Source organism: Protopterus annectens, chromosome 13.part0 (assembly GCF_019279795.1).
Source record: "Protopterus annectens isolate FY-2018-M chromosome 13.part0, PAN1.0, whole genome shotgun sequence".
In the NCBI taxonomy this organism is placed as follows: domain Eukaryota; kingdom Metazoa; phylum Chordata; order Ceratodontiformes; family Protopteridae; genus Protopterus; species Protopterus annectens.
This window is the reverse complement of record NC_056747.1, coordinates 187244612-187267217: the sequence shown is the minus strand read 5'-3', so window position 1 is coordinate 187267217 and position 22606 is coordinate 187244612. Positions and strand designations below refer to the sequence as shown.

The window sequence follows — 22606 nt, the reverse complement described above, 5'->3', positions numbered from 1 at the left end:
ACATGTTGGTGAGGACCAGATGTAGAACGTTTGTTCCTCTTGTCAAGGTATGGACAATTTGCTCTAGGGCATTTGAATTCACAAAGTCAATGAACTTTTGTGCTAGTGAGTTTGGGCTAGAGTAGGTTTCCCAGTTGATGGTGGGATAATTGAAGTCCCCCAATAACCAGTGTGTTCAGTAAAATTTGGATTGTCTTCAATTTGGTTAAGTAGGCTTCATGGGTGTTGTGACCCATGGAGGGGGATCTATAACTGGCTATGACTTGAATGGGGGTCTTACCCACTGTAAACTGGACCTGGAGTAACTCCATGGAGTTGTCCAGTCTAACTAGACGTGAGGTGAATTTATCTCTAATATAGATTGAAGAAGCCAAAATACCTAAAAAAATATAGATTGAAGAAGCCAAAATACCTGAATACCTGAAAAAATATGCAAATAAGAAGATTCAGGAAATTCATAACAATTCTGAGAAATACAAGGTATTTGAGTTATGCATCCATTTATGCTTTGCCAGTACCCACCCTCCGAATGAACCTCTTTCTCTTGAGCAGAGCCCGATCAGAAAAGCCAAGGATGAATTTGTGAATACTGATCCAATTGACAAGTTCCTGCTTGAAGGAAGATAATGTATCACACTACTTAATTTGTAGTGGGAGTCCGTTCCAGAGGTGAGGAAGGGCTTGTGTAATGAAACTAGCTCTCCAGCTTCTTCTGTTTTTCTACTGGGAAAGATTTGGATCCTTTCTTCTAGTGTTTGTGGGACAATTCAATTGTGGAGATACAAAAAATCCTGGACAATGGTATCCCTAATGACTTGGAAGGCAAAGCAAAGCACAGATTTCTCTTTACAAGTCTGTAAGTGGGGAAAAGGATATATTTCCTTATTCCCACCACTGCGCTGCTGTGTTTTCTAGAGCTTAGAATTTTTAAGCTAGTGACCTTTTTAGGCAATCATACATTTTTATAAACTAAAATAAACCATATTGACATGTTTTCAGTTGCAAACATTATACATCACTCATAATCAATCCAGTCATTGTCAGTCAAACATTCCTGCCTCCCTTAAACCTCATTCCTCCTCCAAAACATTATTCTGCATGTATTGTTCCCACAATTCCCATTTTCTTTCTATTTACTTTGCTCCTACCCTTTTCTAAGGATCCCACTTCCAGCTCTTTTATCTCTGTTACTATATTCACTACTTCTAGTACAGTTGGCTTAGACTTTGATTTCCATTTTCTCATAATCTTTTTTTTGCAACCGCCAAAATTAGTCAGCAAGGCGTTACTACGTCTAGGCAATTCCAATTCTGTATCATAACTCAAAACAATAATTTCCTTAGCCACACCAATTTGCTCATCCAGTATTTCAAATGTCATGATCAGATCAAGATATGCTACGTGCACACCATGGCTGCTGTCAATGGCTTGAGTTACTTTTTCAAAATGTTAAACAGATTAATTAAACAGGATCTACCCATAACAAAACTAAATAGCTACAGGTGTACCCCGATGAAATATTTAATGCCATAGTTAACCAGGTCAGTTCTAATGTGCTCCATGGCTTTGCATATAAGACTCATCAGACTGATGGGCCTGTAATTCCCAGAGGCAGTGGTGGGGCCACCCTTGTGAAGTGGCATCACCACTGTTGTGCACCAAACATAAGGGATAAAGCCAGTGTATAAACTCAGGTTGAAGAGTTTAAGGAGTGGATCGACCATGGCTTCCTTGGTACTGTTTAGTAAACAACTAGGTATACTATCAGGTACTGTAGAGTATGCATTTTTAAGCTTTGAAATTACCTTTAAGACATGATCCTTGGTGATGATGTGGGGGGTGGGATTTGAATTGTTACTTCTGGAGTAAAGTTGACACTAAATTTGTTAGGTACAATGTTGTCGATGTACACCGGGTCAGAGTAGGTGGTGCCATTTTGAATAAGTTGGTCAGTGTCAGTGGCCCAATGGTGGCACACTTGCCCTTGTTAGTGGAAGATCCTATGGCTGTAGGACTGACACTGTAGTGCAGCATATGGGTGCTGCAGCACTCCTGAGAGTGTTGTCCTTTAGATAAAATGTTAAATCGATGCTCCATCTGCTTGAGTTGGTAGCAGGTCAGGTTGATGTAAAAGATCCCATGGCACTTATCAAAAAAGAGTAAGGGAAGTTCCCAGATGCTATGGCTAAATTTCCCCTAGCAGTATAAATACCACCTTGGGTCTCCCCTGAAAAGAGGCCTAGTGAGACTAACCCAGTCCACAAAGGATAGATAAATAAAATTGAAGATAGGAAAATATTACAAGTGGCTCACCTGGCAAGGAGGGGTAAACCCCAGATTAATGCACCAGTGACCCTGGTTCAATTAGTAGTCTCCGGACCTGGGAGGAGGTGACACATGGAAGGAGGGGGAAGAGTGGTAAATGTCAGCTGATCTGCCTTAATGAGAAGAGTAGGAAGGCCCACTGGTTACTCCACAAGAAGGATGTAGATGGATGCGCACTTTAACATTTCATCCAAAGGATGGAACACCCAAGAGTGCAGCAAACCCTTTATCCTGCTCTGCAGTGTCAGCAATCCATCTAAATGATGTCGGAATAGAACCCACAACCTTTTGCACAAAATGTGAATGTGCTACCTGTTGCACTACTGTGATGCTTATGGCTAGCAATTTATGTTCACTAGGAGTTACGAAAGGAGTAGTAGCTCATGAAGTTGACAAGTCATTGTTAGTATTCATTGTAGCACTAGTCATTTCCATCCTTGTTTGTGTAGACTTGGGTTAGCTATTGTCTTTTATGAAGACAAAGACTGACATTACTCCTACATGGTGCGCAACAGTGACAGGCACTATACCCCATAATATGTGGAAGAAGAGAAATATTTCTGAACCAGACTTATGAGACAGTGCAGTTACAGTTTCCTGAGTGAAAAGGAATACATTGATTGTCCCCTTTGTTCTTTAGACTTCCAGCATTCATGGGTGCTTCTGTTTACTGAAATACTGGGTGAGTATTTCAGGTGTACAAGACATACAAAAGATGAACATTTTTCAGTCCAAGTTTTCATAGCTTGACGATTCTATTAATCATGAGCTCCTTTACATCTGTTGGCCATATGAAATCAAGCCACACCCATAAGTGTTACAAGGTACTAGAGCTGCTTACACATTTAAAGGAACAGTGAACATTACACGTTCCTCTCTGACTTGGGAAGCTCACTTATTGATCACATAGTTTATGAAGCAAACTTTGGTAGTGTAGTAGGTCCCGCATGTTCGAACATTTTTTGTATGTTGGAATGTTAAAGTTACTTATTCATAAAAGCGTGTTTGAAGTCATATTTTGAAAAGTGATGTCATTGTCAGTCAAATTTCTTATGAGAAGTTGCAAATAGATTAACAGAACACTTTTCTCTGCCACTACAAGCTGCAAAATGATTATTGCCTGGAGTTCAGTTCTACATTATTTAGATATTTATAGCTTGGGATGGGTGATGCAAATGTGTGTTCAAGGATCACTGCAGCAATATGGATTTTACAGCATGAGTGCCCTTTTGAGTATATAGTTTTAATGTAGCCATCTTATCCTAAACCTACCATTGTTCTAGTCAAGCCATCATGAAAGCAGATAACCTGCGAGAAATGCACTTACATAGCCAAACTGGAAGCAAAGCTCTATCCAGCCAAAATTGTGCTAGACAGTCAAGAGGAGAAGGTTAACACCTGCACTACACCTCAAGCAACACATAGCCCTTCAAAACCCACACCATCAACACCCACACATAGCAACACTAAACCCATATATGCGGAGGCCCTTAACATTAACCTGCCCAGCAACAAGCTGAAACGCAAACAAACACCAATCACAACCAAAGTGACACATAGCTCACAACACCAGTGTGCCACCCAACAACAGCCCTTAAGGCAAGACAATGTACCCAACACTTTAGTCATAGGTGACTCTATAATCAGGCACACTGATGTCCCATTCACCAGGCTAAACAAGGAGAAAATTACTGTCAGCTGCCTGTAGGGTGCAAGGATCCACCACATAATGCATGCACTCAAGTCACTCCACAACAAGTACAAATACGACTCTTTCATTGTCCATGTTTGAGTGAATGACTTGAGATGTACCTCCGTGGACTACATGAAAAGAGACATGGAAGAGCTCTCGGATCATGTGGCCCAGGCAGGTATGACCCTAGCTCTGAGTAGTATCCTGCCTTCGCCCAGAATGATAGCACAGTATAAGGACAAAATGAGTGACTTCAACAATTTGGTAAGCTTCTGGTGTCATTCAAAAGGGATCCAGTATCTGTCTGTCTGGGAAGATATGATCGACAAATCACAATGCTTTGCCAGAGATGGTCTGCACCTGTCACCCCTGGGATTCAGGTTACTGGCTAAAGCTCTTGCCACCCCTATAGTGCCTTTTTTAGGCAAGGTTCAAAGGACAAAACCACCACCATAACAGATACAAGCATGCAAAATCTGAAGGTAATGCTACTCAATGCTAGAAGTCTAAACCTCAAAATGCACTCTCTCGAGGCACTCCTAAATCAATATCTGTGCAGTAACTGAGACCTGGTTCAAGGCTCCAGAGAGCACCCCTGCAATACCAGGCTACAACTCTTCCCACACTTTTTGGCCAACAAACCAAGACCAAAACACTAAAGGTGGAGAAGTGTCCATATTCACCAAGGATATTCACAGCTCCAGGCTAGATGCCCAACACAATGCATCTGAAATTCTCCAGGTGCAACTAATACTAGGTAAGACTGGAATCCAAATTATAGCTTGCTACAGATCCCCCACCATGCCCCAAGATTCACTACACCTTTCTAAACATACTGGAAAATATTAAGATACAACCAAACACCCTAATACTGGGTGATTTCAACTACCCTGCCATTAACTGGGAAAACTACTCGGTTACCAACACCTTTTCCCAACGGTTCTTAGAATTCATAAATTCCAACACCCTGGATCAACTAATCCATTGTCCCACCAGGGGCTCCAATATCCTAGACCTGATCATTACCAACATGGGAGATAGATGCTCCACACCAGTGGTCACCACCTCATTGATCAGGTCTGACCATAAGCAAATCACCGTTGACATCCACATCCCACCCCCACCCCCCAGTAAGGAAACCTCCATAAAAAACTTCTCCAAAGCCAAATTCATGCTACTCAAGTCAGAAGTGACAGACTTCATGACACCCATGCAGACGGGATCTGAAAGTTCGACTGCTGAATCCTACACTAAGGCACTGTATGAGCACATCCACTCATGCATGAATCGTGCCATCCCAAATAGAACCAAGATGCTCTCCTCCAAAAAAAGGAAGCCAATCTGGTGGTCCCCTGCCATAAACAAACTATACAACAGAAGGAAGAAACTGTTGCAGAAAACAGGAAAATCCCAGGATGCAAAAAACTCCCTTACCAGCCTCAGTAAGAAGTTGAGATCCCTCATAAAACCCTCAAAAGCTAGTAACGAAAATAAAATTTCCAAAGATTCCAAAGACAGCCACAAGGCATTCTATAGTTATGTCAAGAATCTAAATGGCAATGCTCAGATCTGCTCTGAGCTACAACAGAATGGCATTAAATATACTGATCCCAAGGATATTGCTAATATCCTGGGAGATCGATTTAGTGCCAACTTCACCCCCCCCCCCCACCCCCTAAAGGGCCCATCTCAATACCAAAAGATTGCCAAATTCCGGTAATCATGGCCACACAGGTAAAAACCGTACTCTCCAAAGCTAAGAATACAGCATCCATGGGACCAGATGACATCCCGGGCTGTGTACTACATGAACTACAAAATGAACTGCACCTCACCTAAGTGTCATGTTTAATCATAGCCTCATCTCAGGCTTCGTGCCCACTGAGTGGCACACAGCTACAGTTATCCCACTCCACAAGGGGGGATCCACCTTGGATCCCGGGAACTACCGTCCCATCAGTCTGATGAGCCTGATCTGCAAGGGCATGGAACGCATTATCATGGAACTTATAAACAAAGACATTGGTAACCTTCAAACACTAGACCCCACCCAATTTTGGGTTTGTGAAAGGCTGATCTTGTCTCCTGAACCTGATTGACATCTTCAAATCAGTCTCCAGAGCTTTGGACAAGGGTAAGGCAGTTCACACAGCCTATCTGGACCTTGCCAAGGCCTTCAACACCATCCCCCACTCTGGAATCATAGATAAACTTACTAAGCTGGGCATAAATCCCTACGTCACTCGATGGGTTGCCAACTGGCTTACTGACAGAACCCAGACTGTAAAAGTAGCTGACTCCAAATCCAGCTCCAGACAAGTGACAAGTGGAGTACCTCAGGGTTCAGTCCTGGGACCTCTCTTGTTTGGCATCTACTTCTCTGAAGTACAGGCCAACACTAAGGGACTATGGCTAACAATTTTTGCAGATGACTGCAAACTGGGAGCCATTATTGAATCCCCAAATGATGAGGATATTCTACAAAAGGGCCTTACAGAAACAGATGCTTGGTGCCAGAGCCATGGGCTCAAGCTTAATGCCAGGAAATGTATAGTTATCCCCTTTGGGAAAAAACATGTACCCATGAATTACCACATAGGTGGCAGTACACTAAACACCGAAAGTGTGATGAGACAGTGGTCTCACCTTCGATAACCACATCGCCACAACACTCAGGAAATCCTTCTATGTGGCACACCTCATCACTAAGGGCTTTTCATCCAGTAAAAAGGAGGTCATTGTCCCACTGTACTCATCCCTCATTAGACCCATTATAGAGTATAATGCCCTGTTTGGTATGTACCTCACAAGGCATCTGCAACAGCTGGAAAGGCTTCAGAAATAATTCACTAAAAGAATCACAGGCCTAAAGCAGATACCATATGCTGACTGTCTAAAAAAACTGCAGCTATACTCTGTGGCATATCGTCTGCTCAGAGGTGATCTCTGCTTAACATACAAGGCCATGTCAAACCCTGAGCTGATGGACATGCTCCACTTAAAGAAATCCCAAACCCTCAGAGCCACACACTCCAGGGATCTAAACCTTGTCATCACAATGAACAAAACATGCTGGAGGGATAGGTTCCTGACCCAGAGACTCCCCATACTCTGGAATAGACTGCCCATACATGTCAAGCAGAGCGCCACCTTGGCCCTCTTCAAAAGGAACCTTGATGATTGGATGGGAGATAGGAAATTCACCCCGGGGATCATGTCAGTCACCCTGCTAGACAGGGGTCCAGGGAAGTAAATATTGTGGGAAGAAATATCCAGGGAATTGTTATGGCTAGGCTTGTATAGGCCCTAGGGCCAATAGCCTAGTACCAGACTATGAACCTGTGAACCTATAAGTCAAAGATGCCACAGCTCACTTGAACTATCTTGAAGAAAGTGTGGACATTTATTAAAAAAAGAAAGAAACAATTGCAAAAATCTCACTTTATAGACTCCTCAACATGATTAGCTCTTCTATATTTTAATTCTGACAATTCAATTTCTCTGGCAGAATCAAACCTATTATTTGTGAAGCTCATTCTACTTTTTTTGTCTTTTAGGCACATCTTGATTTCTGTTTCCGTTGCGCATGCAACCGCACTCTTTGCCTACATAGATGCTCAGTATGAAATACCACAATGCAAACCAGAAGTAAGATACTGGCCCAATAATTCCTGGAAGTTAAGTTTACCATATCTAGCCATACAAACCAGAGAAGAACCTCACAAGTTTTGCTGATATGGCTCCTGAAGGTCCTGAATACACAATGGATTGTTTCTGTGACATACCAAGAACTGCGTGTTTAATTATGACTTGCCAACCAACTTCATTTTGTGAAATGCATCTATTATTCAAAATATTGTATGTCAAAGAAATAAGGGTAGGTTTTTAATACTGGTTTTTGAGGTTCTGTCATTACAGTGTTGATGGCAGAGGGCTTTGCCTTCTTCATATGCAGCTTAATGAAGCATTTCTCAGGTTTTCACTGAAGCTGGTAAGACGTCAGCTGCTTAGGTCCGAGCAAAATGGTAACAGACTGTCTTCAATTGTACTGTCTACAAAGCAGAGTCATAGCCACATAACTGGAGCCTGAAGAAGAGAACACAGACCGTCATACAGTAAAACATCGAATCTATCTGTATTACTATCTTAACCTTTGGTAACTACCTCAATTAGAAAAGTCGTCGAATAGGTAAAGATGTAATCATGAACCAGACTGGTTTCTCAGGATTCTGTTAACATAAAATCAAGCTCTGTTCATAGTAATCAGTAATATGTGAAGAGTAATGCTACACTGCTCAAGTGTGGGGCTAGATAACCGACTTGTAGTCTGTGTGCAGACAGACTGCTCAAGTGTGGGGCTAGATAACCGACTTGTAGTCTGTGTGCAGACAGACTGCTCAAGTGTGGGGCTAGATAACCGACTTGTAGTCTGTGTGCAGACAGACTGCTCAAGTGTGGGGCTAGATAACTGACTTGTAGTCTGTGTGCAGACAGACTGCTCAAGTGTGGGGCTATATAACCGACTTGTACTCTGTGTGCAGACAAACTGCTCAAGTGTGAGGCTAGATAACCGACTTCTATACTCTGTGTGCAGACAATTGTTTTTAGTATTTTCTGGTTAATGCCCTGAATCATACAGTATCAGAAAGGTTCTGCTGATTTACAGGCAACATTTGTTGTAGCCTAAAGTCCATTTATTGGCTATAACACCCTGTAACACTGGAAGTCAGATATGGCAGTTTATAGCATTTTTTATACGCTCTGATTTGTGGTGTGTGTGTGTGTGTGTGTGTGTGTGTGTGTGTGTGTGTGTGTGTGTGTGTGTGTGTGTGTGTGTGTGTGTGTGTGTGTGTGTGCATGTGTATGTGCGGTGCATACATGAGTGTGCTCGTGTGGACGTGTGTTGTGCATGTGCACATGTGGTCACGTGTGTGTGTGTGTGTGTGTGTGTGTGTGTGTGTGTGTGTGTGTGTGTGTGTGTGTGTGTGTGTGTGTGTGTTTTTCTGCATGAGATCTCTAGTGTGCTCATGTATGTGTGTGTGTATGTCTGTCTGCTCATGTGCGTGTGTGTGTTTCTGTTTTTTTATTCCCGTTGTTCTCTTCGGGTAGGGCCTGATTTGTCCCATGAACCCCTAAACTGCGCAATTAACTTTTTTCAGTTTTATTGTTTTAATGGACCCAAATATCTGACTTTATTATCATGTTCTCACAAAAACACTGGTTTAGCTGAGTAATTTTGTTTTCTAGGTGTGATGTCCATATTCCTCTGTTTGCATGATCATCTGAGTGGTAGTTTGATGCCATTTGAATTTTTTGACTTGTACCAAACTCTCACATTAAATATATGTCCCTTTGCTATTAAATTCTTTGCAAGCAACAAATAAACAGAACAGTCAACATTAGTGCCTTCTACTTAGCTAGTAGAACTTAAATTAATGAATGAATATTCTAGAAGAGCTACACATGGCAGCAGTCAGCACTGTGGAGGATAGCCAAACATCTCGAGTTTCACTGTGCCTATTACCTTTGTATTGCTGAATGCTGTTCAAGGTAACACTCTAGAGAAGCTTGTAGCAAGAAGTTTAAAGTATTCTGATTTATGTACCATTACTAGAGTACAGATATGACAATAAAATAAACTATCAGTCCTATTCAGTGTTGCCTCTCTTATGTCACCATACCCCATCACTGTTTTCTCCATATTACGCAGACTGTCGATTTCCACCTACCTCCTATCCTTCTCCTTTGCCTTTTAAAAAAATTCCTACACTAGGTTCACTATATGAAGCACTCCTGATAACTCCAACCCAGTTTTATTTATTTTTTAATTAAACAAGCCTACATTTCTTTTGTTACTGAAAATAATAGTATAGAAACAGGGTCCATGTACCACAGATTTTACTGCACTGGTTGATTCTATACACATGACAGTGTGCACCTATTTATGACATTGTATTCTTTGCCACGGCAACTGTTTTGATGTCATAATATGAGGCAAAGTGACTCCCTAGGACAACATGTGTAAAATGTTAATTCCTCACCTTATGACAAAATGGTACCAAAGTTTCATTACATTTAAATTTAAAAGTCAGAGTGCTTCTCTCAGCATGCTATCTCTGTGTCAGACTTGTACAGTAAGTATAATTATCTGGGAATATAACAGTGACAGTAATTATCTGGGAATATAACAGTGACAGTGTGTGAAGCTTTATGAAGCATATCCTGCAAAAACTTCACATTGATTCCATTACGAAATAAACAAAGGCAATAGTTAAAAGTCTTTCCTGTTTGAAAGCTAGGAACATGGTCATTACTTCTAAAAACAGCAACTCATCTGTGTACAAACAGTGATTGGGACATAAAGTCCTGATTCTGAATTAAATTATGGCCGTTGCGTCTTCTTAATACAAAAATAATGCCCATTTCCTTATTAATCTTGTGTTAGCAAATAGATTTAGGTTTATATGTCAAGTGTGCCTTGTGTGGAACTGACAAGTGCGATATTCAGAATGCAGCGATACCTTTAGTAGAATATTGAAATGTCGACTCTGGAAGATTGACTATTATTATGTAGTCGACCTTTACACTGTAGGCTAAAGGTATCCCTGCAGTTTGAATACACTGAGATCATGTGACAGTGAGGATCAGGAGCAATCTCGGAGTTGGAATGTATAAATGGCAGGGGGTGTGGTGGGGTGCAGGGGGGCTTGCCCCCTTGCAAAAACATGACTGCCAGCGCTGTGCAGTACGTGTCTGGTCTGTACTGCCTGCTGCTGAGGGGATTTCGTACTGCAGAAGTTGAATTTGACTTCAGTTGTCTTAGTTATGATATTTCAGCCTATGTAGTGTTGTAAACATAGAACATGTCAACTGCATTTTTGAAAGGTTTACATTCACATGTTCGATGTTTTGATACCAAGTGGTTGTAGCCAAAGTGAAAACAACTAGTGATACTAAATTGAGTGATGATAGTAATAAGGAAGTAAAACTGATAGGTTGGAAATATAAACATATAGAAATTAATGACGCATAAAGTCATCTTGGGCAACATGACCAGCCCATTTCCCTCCCTGCTATATGAATATATAGCTATTCAGCAACCTGCTTCCTTCTGGTCCTGGAATAAGTTTCTTACTCTGTAACCATTCAGGTAATTCTTACTATTATTCTGAGTGTCGATGCACATAGACACATAGATGGATACTGATAGATAGATAGATACATAGATAGATAGATAGATGATGGACAGACAGATATTAAATGCACCTGCTTAATCAAGATGAAAGAATGTGTATGCAGATATGCCTTTATTTATGCTTGTGCTGTGGTTGAGAAAAAGACCAACTTGACCAGTTCACTCACCTGATTAACAATCATCAGTAACTAAACTGGCAAGCTCATTACATATACCCTGGTATCAAGCAAGCTAAAACAATTGTGCTTCACAGCACCTCATACCCCATTAAGAGTATGGAGCCCCCTATAATTTGCTCTTCTCTGAATCACACCATACAACAGAAGAAGCAAAACGTTGAGAACAACAGAGAGCAGTGGCTGGTGCAAACCTTCCCTCTGCTCCGCAGCTGGTTGTCTACAGATAACAAAGACCTGCATCTAATGCCTGTGCACCTTCCTTCTGCTCCACAGCTGGCTGTCTACAGATAATAAAGACCTGCATCTAATGCCTGTGCACCTTCCTTCTGCTCCATAGCTGGTTGTCTACAGATAACAAAGACCTGCATCTGATGCCTGTGCACCTTCCCTCTGCTCCACAGCTGGCTGTCTACAGATAACGAAGACCTGCATCTGATGCCTGTGCACCTTCCCTCTGCTCCACAGCTGGCTGTCTACAGATAATGAAGACCAGCATCTAATGCCTGTGCACATTCCCTCTGCTCTGCAGCTGACTGTCTACAGATAACAAAGACCTGCATCTAATGCCTGTGCACCTTCCTTCTGCTCCACAGCTGGCTGTCTACAGATAACGAAGACCTGCATCTGATGCCTGAGCACCTTCCCTCTGCTCCACAGCTGGCTGTCTACAGATAATAAAGACCTGCATCTGATGCCTGTGCACCTTCCCTCTGCTCTGCAGCTGGCTGTCTACAGATAACAAAGACCTGCATCTGATGCCTGTGCACCTTCCTTCTGCTCCACAGCTGGCTGTCTACAGATAACGAAGACCTGCATCTGATGCCTGAGCACCTTCCCTCTGCTCCACAGCTGGCTGTCTACAGATAATGAAGACCTGCATCTGATGCCTGTGCACCTTCCCTCTGCTCTGCAGCTGGCTGTCTACAGATAACAAAGACCTGCATCTGATGCCTGTGCACCTTCCTTCTGCTCCACAGCTGGCTGTCTACAGATAACGAAGACCTGCATCTAATGCCTGTGCACCTTCCCTCTGCTCCGCAGCTGGCTGTCTACAGATAACAAAGACCTGCCTGTAACACTGATCTCTCCAAGCACACGTTCCCTTTGAATGGTACTGACTGTCCCAGTGCTCTTCTTCGTACTGGTTACCATTTGGCTAAGTATGAACAATCACGTTTCAGCTGCATCACTCATTCATAGTTATTTGTTCATCAGTTTGCACATCTGAGACAACTGTCACTGACCAACAGTGCCTCCTTCCCACAGGAATGTGTCTGTAACAATCCATTGACCTGATACGTGTTTAAATGTTCACGGATCTGTCTGCATATTACTACACAGGGTGTCAATTATGCAACCAATGATCCAGTTAACAGATATTTCTCCCATCCTCAGGATCAACACTCACTGACTCTAAGTATCTGTTGTGCGTGTGTGTCTGTGTGTGTGTGTGTGTGCGTGTGTGTGCGTGCGTGCGTGCATGCGTGCGTGCGTGTGTACGTGTGTGTGTGTGTGTGTGTTTCTAAACAAGATGCCACGCTCTTATGTCTTGCTAAATCTTTTAAGGTATTTGAAAGGCGCTGTTCCTAGAGTGTATATGTATTACATTTTCTTATTCTCCGTTTTTGTTACATGTTTTATGTAAATCTCAAATCATTCTTATTTTTATCTTCTTCACTTTACATGCTAACTACATCCTTGTGGAAATATGGTGTACAGAAATATATCTAAATTATTTGAATGGGCCTTAATTGTGTGCAGAAAGAAATGAGTTTCCCAGTTCTCATGTTTTCTATTACAGATACCTGTCCCAGTGCAGGGTGAAATCCCTCAGCCCTAACTAGTGGCCTCTCGTGTTTGTCTTAAAATGTAAATATGCATTTGATTGTATTGTATTGAAAGCAAAATAAAGCTTATGGGGAACAAAGGAAATCACAACACACCTCTCAACTATCCAGATTTTTGCAGAATGTCTAAATTTTTGCCTCATATTTTTGGTCTGTTCCTCTCAAAATTTGTGGGTTTCAAGCAAATCACTGAGGACTGAAGTCACCAAATAAAGATGCACATTTTAGTTTCAGACTTCATGTCTTTCAGAAAAATGCATGCTAACATAAATCCTGTTATTCCAGCAACTTTCTAAGTTTATAAGAACAATATTTAAAATCTGTTCCTAATTTTTGGACCTCCGCCCATTATTTTAGGCATTGTCCAGATTTCTTTTTCCTGAGAGGTTGAGTGGTACGAATCCGAGTGATATCAAAGTTCAGTGCAAATTAAGCTTATTGGCAGCAGTAATCTTACCAAAAGTAGGGGGTGTACCAGACCCTCATTATATCACGCTGAGACCCATGAGAGCAGTAGGTGCAAGTCAAGGAATGGAAACCATGCAGCTTATCTGCCCAGTTGCTTATATACAGAGCAAACAAGATGACACTAAGTAAACAGCACTGTTCATTTACAGCTTTTGAAGATATTAGCTCTTTAAGGAAAGCTTTTTTCAATAGGCTGCCACTCTCTTTCTTGTTTTATCTGTGAAAACCTGGTTCCTCTCTTTGCCAGAGGACTAACCCCCCTCCACCTCCAGCCCCATGTGTTTATTATCATCATCATCATCATCATGATTATTATTATTATTTATTATTATTGTTATAGTTCTCTTTTTCATAAATGCCACCTTTCCAGATTGTATTGATGCCCTACAGGTAATTAAAAAAGGTCTCACATGACCCCCTCTGGTCATTTCTTCTAAAAGACACATATTAAATTCCTTAGGTCTTTGTTTATACTGTGTTATTTTTAGATACTGGACTATTATAGTTGTTCCCTGTAGGTTAAACTCCATTTTGTCTATGAACTCACAGATTTAGGTTGTCTACAACTGCACACAGAACTCCAAATGTGAGTCCCCCCTAGTCTCTGTAAAGAGGAATGTAATTTATCCATTTGTTAACTAGGTAAGTGAACTAGTCCTTTTCTGGCCTCATTCAGCCATGACTCTGGCCACAAGGCCAAGGTAAACATACCTCTGCTTGTCTGCTTGTCTTTCAGCTTATCCCGGTTAGGGGTTGCCACAGTGGAACTCCGGTCTGCTAACGTTTGATAGTGGATTTTTATGTGCCGAGTTACCAGCTCTGATGCACAACCTTCAACGAAGGCACGCCCATACACGCATGCTTCTACACAGAAGATGCTTTAGCTGAGAATCGAACGCGACAACGTCTTACTGTGAGGTGACAACGCTACCTCAGCACCACTACCGCGGGTAAGGTAAACATACCATATATCTATAAAATTTAATACAGCCAATCAACCAGGATGTTTTTTAGGAAGTGAAAGAGAACAGAAGTACATGAAGAAAACCCACTCAACATGAAGAGTCTAAAATCTCCACCCAGACAGTAACCATAAGTCATGACTGAACCCTCTGTCCTTGAGCAGCGAGGCAAAGATCTAACCAACAAGTCAGTGTGCTGCCCAAACAGTACAGTGTGTTGTCGTCTGGTAACCATGGTAACTGGTAGCACTGTGCACCCTAAATCTCCTAGGCTTCTTTGCTGCCTTTTCACATTGCATGTCTGTCATCTGATATGACTGGCCCCATTTCTAATTTACCTCTCCTCTCAACTATCTAGATTTTCCCAGAATGTCCAGATTTTTTGCCTCATATTTTGGTCTGTTTCTCATAAAATGTGTGGCTTTCTGGCAAATAAATGAGGAATGAAGACACAAAATAACGACAGTCATTTTGAGTTTCAGACTTCATATCCTTCATAAAATGCATACTGATGTATAAGGTGTTGTTCTAGCAATGCTCTATGTTTATGAGAGCAACGTTTAAAATCTGTCCCTATTTTGTGTGCCTTTGTTCAGATTTCTCAAGCTAAGAGGTTGATAGATATATTCCACATTATCACTCATATTGCATCTCTTAGCATGGACTCTTTCCATGATTATTTTATTTCCCACTTATATAGTTTTGCATTTTTGGCACTGGACTAAAGGTGCTGCTAGACCTCTAACCATTCCTCCAGTCTTGCTAGATCCAGACATATTCTTTCCACATTGTATTGTTTAGATATCCATTAATTTCCTTTTGCACAAGTCAGGCACAGGAGACAACTTAAACTGTGAATTATAACCCTCAATCATGAACACGTCATTAAAAATCGTACTAGGCATACAGAAATTAAATAAAGCAAAAAGATTACAGTAAAAACATTTTCAGAAAAAGATTAACTTTGTAACTTCAGTGGCCAACCCTATTTTTAATCTTATTGTTACATCACTAAAATATGAACTTCCTGAGCATCAAAGGATTTTTAAGTCAAAATAGGAGAGATAAGAAGTACATTTGTTATCTGGTTTCCAGTAACAACAGAGTAGATTGAAAGGTAGGCACCCTGCACGGTGCCTTCACTCATGAGCTAGTGTTGATATACTGACACCTACTGGTAAAAAGCAGAACACCAGGACAAGTTTTAGTTTATATTTTTTTCCCTACTTATATTTTATTGCATTTTCAGATTTAAATGTTAACAACAATGACAAAAAAAGGTATACAATGAAAGAAAATGAAAAACATTATACAGACATTTAACATAAATCACCTATATCATCCTGTCATGACTGAAGAACAAAGAACTGGTTATCTACTGTATAGTAAATGACATTAGCCAACACAATAAGACATTTATCTGAATAAACTGAGGTAATATAGACATAATATTAGGAAACAAAAGGTGACCAGTAGATAATATAAGAAGTAAATTAAACCTTTGAACTCAACTATTTACAACTGTACAATTTTACAATGAATTATGCTGCTTAGAGATTTTATTTCAAAGTTATTAGAGAGAGGGTCTTCCATACCAAATAATGCGGGTAATTACATAGTTATAACATAGATATTTATTATTCTAATATGCGGTCTAAGATATTTTTCCATATTTTTAGGAATTGTATTCGTTTCTTTTTATCATTAATGATGAGTTTGTGTGAGATTATGCAAGTGTGAGCCATATATTTTATATATATTTTTTTAATCAGATCTCTTTTTATTGAAAAATAAAATACACAAACGTATATAAAACAAAATGAGACACTTTTAAAGCCTTTTAGCATTTTAATATAGTACAGTAGTGTATAAAACATGGTATGTTATTTGCATCATAAAGAAGAACATAAACAAGTTTTGATAAATGAGCCACTTCTGAACTGAAGCAGGATACATTATTTTACCCGTTGCAAAACATTGAAAGTATAGCACATACAAAGTAAATAAACAGCATGTGACAATAAACTTCTAGGTACAAAAAAAAAATCAAGATTTTATAATAACAACAGTTTTGAATGCATATACATTAATGAGGAAACCACTTCCGAAAATGACTTGGTTTCGTATGCAAGTACATATATTATATGATCCTGTGTTTTGGAATATAGCAACAACCCATGGCTGGGTGTGGGTAATGTTGGATTTACCCATGGTTGTTGTGGTTTAGTCATGAGGGCGAAGCTCGAGTGACCAAACAAAGCCAACCGGGGGTAAATCCAGCATTACCAACACCCAGCCATGGGTTATTGCTATTGTACAATTACATTATTTAAGAAAAAAATTACTTATTTTTCTTAAATAATTTCTTTGTATAAGGGAGCCATGGTGTTCTTGCACTTTTTTTCACCTATCATGAAGCTTTTTTTGATGTATTGCCCATGCGTATCGGACTTACAGTCCCATGCTTATGCAGTACATCAGTGCTTTGGAAAGGAAGCAACGGAGACAGGAAGCTCTCTGTTGCTTTTTTATTTTTTTTTTTATTAAAAAAAAAAGAGTTTGATATCCAGACAGTTTGGAGGTATGAGAGAGAGACAAGGCAATACAAGAAAAAACAGGTACATTTCTTTAGTTTTGCATAAGGTATCTGATTTTTTTCTTGTATTTCTGTCCTGTCTTTCTTGCACCTCTAAACTCTCCAGATTTCAAATTTCATTAGCTCAAGAAAACTGGAAAGCCATAGCGTATATTAATAGAAGAAAGTCCAGGCAACCAGACTTTTTTCTATTGGTATATGATGGATTTTACAATGGGCACACTTGTTGGGCTGACCAATCAGCATGCATGTTTTTGAATGTTAATGGCCAGTCATTGTATAATGCAAATTAATTCACACCTTCATTTGTTTATATTGCCTGTTAGGTAAATATTTATTGTTATGGACACAATTAACTGAGTTTATAAGAATATACATGGTAAGGAGTATACAAAGCAACATATTAACATTGGTCTGACAGAGTTCATACACAAATAACATCTGTGGGGCTAAGACAAGTCTTCTCCAACTTAAAACAACGGCCCTAGAAACATTGAAAAAATTGGACTGACTCTTTTACTGTAGCTGTCAACAAGAATCCTTTGAACATAATCTTGCTGCTCAGAAATAATGGGTGTCTCAGGAAAGGAAAACAAAATATACTTCAATGCTTCAGGAAGCATTGAACCCATATGCTTTCTGATATTACTTGGAATAAGTACATTGAAGGATAAAACTGCAGATAAGTAACAAACACAGTGGTACAAAATGTAACATTGTATATGGCTACAAATTTGAAATGTCTGTAATGTGTTTAGTGATATCATACAGATCCAGTTTTAACAACAGCGTCCGACCCCAACTAATGAGGCTCCTCCCAATTTTAAAGGAGAGACATACCCAAAAAGCATGTTTATTTCATCATAGTTTGGTGTTTCCTGTATTTTAACACCACCCTGGGACTATTTACAGGTTTTTAAATACTTTTATACGTAATATATGTGTCTGATCATATGGGGTCTGGCATCTGGTTGTTTAGTCTACCTTTAGGTATCCCACAATACAGTGCATGTCTGTAAAAAATTACATCACTCAGGCCTCTTTCTTCCTAAAGCTCCTGTCACTGCATTGATTTTATATGCATACACTGCTATCTTTCAGTCAGTTCTAAGTAACATTTCATGTTGTTCAATGACTGCTTAAAACACAAACAGTGTAAATGCCACAGAACAGAATTTCAAAGTGCTTTTTACTGCTGCTTCTGTTTAGAATGGCTAAATTACAATCTTTTGTGAAACCTGAATTGTACTACTTTGACTCATCTCCAATCCCCTTTCACACCTAACTTCCCTAGCTATCAAAATGCTAAGGGTAATTTCAGCTGTTACCTGCTGTGATTGACAGCTCACAGCAGGAGACGACTCATGTACTGTTTCCTTGTTCTAGCCTTTACTTTCTGTATGGGTAGGGGAAGGACCAGGGAGCTGTGACATTACAGCATGGGTGGGTTTTTAAGACGGTCATGGTAATGTCAGTTTGAGGACGGAATTGGCCAGAAAACTACCTGTATTCATTGGTCTTGATGACATCAATGAATTGGAGATTGCAGCAAGCTTTTCCAGGGCAGGATAAAAGTTTTTTGAAAGTCAAACTACCATAGTACAGTAAGGTACTGTTCTAGTGGAGAGAAACAGTTGATTTAAAATATTTTAAATGCTGTATTGTTGTTTATTCATAGCAGGGACAATAAATAGGGAGAAAAAGGACACAGAAGTTGAACGCTTAATAATAGAATCCCTTTGTCGTCCTTTAACTCACATTATGTGGGTAAGCTGGTTTATTTGTCATATATATCGATCCTGCACTTTTCATGCTGAAATAGGCAAAGAAAATGCTGCATTTCATTTTGTTGGCAATGTGCTCCTTTTGTTAAGTGTTTTCTGCAAACATAGAAACACATTCCTCAAACGCATTAAGTGAATTAAAGGGGCCCAGATAATAATGTCAGGTAGGTGACGCTGATAGTATATCATGCTTTGATAATGTCTTCATCAAAGAATGAAGCATCTAATGAATAAATTCACTTAAAATTTTGTTGTCATAATGCATACTTAAATATTGTACTGAACCGTAACAGTGATGACATTGTCTGTGACTCATGCCATAGCTGGACTTCTGCATTCTACTATACCACTAGTCAACTTCTGAAACAGTGTTTTTATGTATGTGTGCAGCCCTGTCAGAGTGAAATGTGAATTGATCTCCGTGAATCTGTACTCTTGGAGAAAATCTGCTTGCACTGAATGTTCATTTCTCATTTGAAAAAGTTCATATTTCATGATGTACTGCTTTACTCAGATTTAAAGATTTCTGTTGCAAATGAGAGTAAAAAGTTATCCATTCAAAGATAACTGCACTTTCATATATTTTTTTTTAAAAACTACTACTCAGAAAACCACATACCTACAAAAATGTTATGCAAGCTGTTTCATTGGGTTTATAGTTTACAAAGTGCAGTTCTCTGAAATGACTACTGCATATTTTTGTATTTTATATTTTAAAGAAATATATGTTATTTCAAATGAAAATTCTTTAAATTCCATTTGTGTGCACTGGCTGCTATTAGATTGTTTAATTATAAAATAAAATGTTTATGTGTAATGTGTCATGAGAAGTCATCTCACTATAACATTCATTATAACTGTTTATTTTATATTTTAAAGAAATATATGTCTACTTTAGCAAATATATATATATATATTGTTTCAAATGAAAATTCTTTAAATTCCATTTGTGTGCACTGGCTGCTTTTAGATTGTTTAATTATGAAATAAAATGTTTGTGTCATGAGAAGTCATCTCACTATAACATTTATTATAACTGTTTAACAAACATGGCTATATTTTGAAATAATAAACTGCTTAAGATTATAAATACTATGCAATTTGCAACCACTGCAAATAAACATGGAACATTATATATTTTTTCAATGACTTAGCAGATCTCTAGTTTATGTTGTGTAGATACTAGAATACTATACACACATTAATATGACACCCATGCTCTTAATGGTGTAATTTGAAAACATATACATTTTCTTCTGTAATAGAAGTAAAAGACTTCAAGGTTTGACTTAGAACCAAAAACTACAACAACTCTGTCTTCTCTGTATCTTATCACCTTCTCAGATGACAGCCATGCATGATAAACAGAGTACTAAAGTACCCCTTACCTTTTTGCAAAGGCTGTTCATCGAAAATGGGAAAACAGGTTGAGGATGGATGGATGGATTCATTGACACATATCCACCGAAATACCAAGACTCTGAATGGCTACATAAGCAATTTTTTTCCCAGGAGAAACAATCACTTGGCCATTGTCAGGAATTTTCCCTTTCCTCTGCTGTAGTGCGATCTTGGAGTTGGTATATTTAAGTAGGGGGGTGTGGGGGCGAAGCCCCCCACTTCATTGTGTTTGTCGGTTTGTTTTGTTTATTGTTGACCAAGTGAATTTCTTCCCTGGGAAAAAAATCGCTTTTGTGGCCGTTTGAAGTTTTGGTATTTTGGTAGATATGGATCGATGTAAGGGCATTCGATGAACAGCCCTGTCGACATTGTAATATAGACCCATTTGAAAACAAGCATTTATAATGACCCTTTTGCTAACTTGAACACAAAAGAGGGCACCCGACTTCAACGAAAATTAAAATCAACCATACTGTAAAATGTGACGACTTTACTTCTCAAAGACTCACACATCTATGAAATAAAACTCCTCCCCCCAATTAAACTCAGCTTATCAATTTATACCTTCTAAAAGGATGTCGTTGATGACATGGACACCTGTAAGTTCCAACATGTGATCGGGGATATCAAGTTCCTCACTGGCCAATAGGCTTTGAGTTTGTTCATCAAATCTATGAACTTCCTTAATAAGTACTCCTGCATATAAAGAGTAGTGTGACAAGAGCGGGGTACTAAACCCATTTACTCTTGATAGCAATGCGAGTTCATATCTCCTACAACTTGAATCAGATCCACAAAGAGCTTGTGCAACAGCGAAGAGAGCAGTGCTGTTAGTACATTCCCATTTAAGCATTAACAGTGAGCATAAAGATATGCAGATCATTAAAAAAGCGCCTAAGCACCGTACACATCAAGCGTCACAATAGTGATCAGAGTGACAGAAGACAAAGATGGAGGCAGAAAGTAAATATAAAAAAAAATGAACAATACAATCAGGTCTACTAGAGGATCCTATGAACTTAGATTGACGTCTGAAGTGAAAGATAACTCCTTTAGCTGTGTTAGAAAATTTTTAAAAAATTTAAAAAAAATACACTATATTACTTAGAACTTATTCATAATGGGACCTCCTATTCTGACACAACTGACATTGCCAATATCCTTGTGAACAAATTTAATGCCAACTTCACCCATAAGACTTCTGTTCAAAATTCCAAATATCTGAATCCCTTACTCCCCCCAATTATCTCTAAAAATATTTTACTGTCACTGCTAACCAAGATCAAAAATATTTCTTCCAAGGGACCTGACAATATACCTGGTTGCTTAATTAATAATGTTAAGCATGTCCCTGAAAACACATTCCTCAAATTGCCCCCCCCCCCCATAAAGGTGGCCTTACAATTACAAGCCTCATCTGCAAAGCCATGGAAAGTATAATAACTTACCTCATGAACTGTGATATCAAGAATCTTGTCAGACTTGTCCCCCAACAATTTGACTTTATGAAAGGTAGAGCCTGTTTATTTAATCTGTTTATTTCATCCGGCAAATGTCTTTAAAAGGATTGCAGAGTCTGTAGATGGTAGTATGTTGTGTATCTTGACCTGGCTATAGCCTTTGACGCCATTCTCCTTGCTGGCATCATACAAAAACTAAATGCTTTAAAAATCAACCCTTATGTGGTACGATGGATAGCAAGCTGACTGAAAGACAGAATCTGCACAGTGCAAGTTGCATCTGCCTCATTAGAAAGTATGAACATAACTAGTGGTGTCTCGCTGGGCTTAGTACTAGTACCCCAGTCCTTTTTGACTTTTACTTCTCGGATCTCCAAGACCTCTGGCTAACAAAGTTTGCATATGATTGCAAACTAACAGTTGTTGTTAAGTCACTCTATAACACTCTAACCTTCCAGAATGAACTCCCCCTAGTAGACACTTATTGTACTAAAACTGGGCTCATACTAAACACTAAAGTATCATCACTTTTGGTAGACATCCCCTCATCATACTGCCTAGACAGCACACCTCTACAAAAAAAAAAAGTAGGTATCATACATCTCAACTGTACAGATTTTCGCAGAATGTCCAGATTTTTGCCTCACATTTTTGGTCTATTTTTCATAAAATTGTGGTTTTCTGTCAAATTATTGG

The 22606-nt window shown here is 39.4% G+C and overlaps 1 protein-coding gene across 1 annotated transcript in view; it reads left to right on the top strand.

The window, feature by feature from the left end:
* Window positions 1–8800, top strand: part of ACER1 (alkaline ceramidase 1) — a 197879-nt gene extending 189079 nt beyond the window's left edge. The window contains exon 6 of the mRNA XM_044055405.1: window positions 7576–8800. Within this exon, the coding sequence (XP_043911340.1) occupies window positions 7576–7753 (178 nt within the window). The 3' untranslated portion in view covers window positions 7754–8800. The remainder of the gene's footprint in view (window positions 1–7575) is intronic.
* Window positions 8801–22606: the final 13806 nt, after the last annotated feature.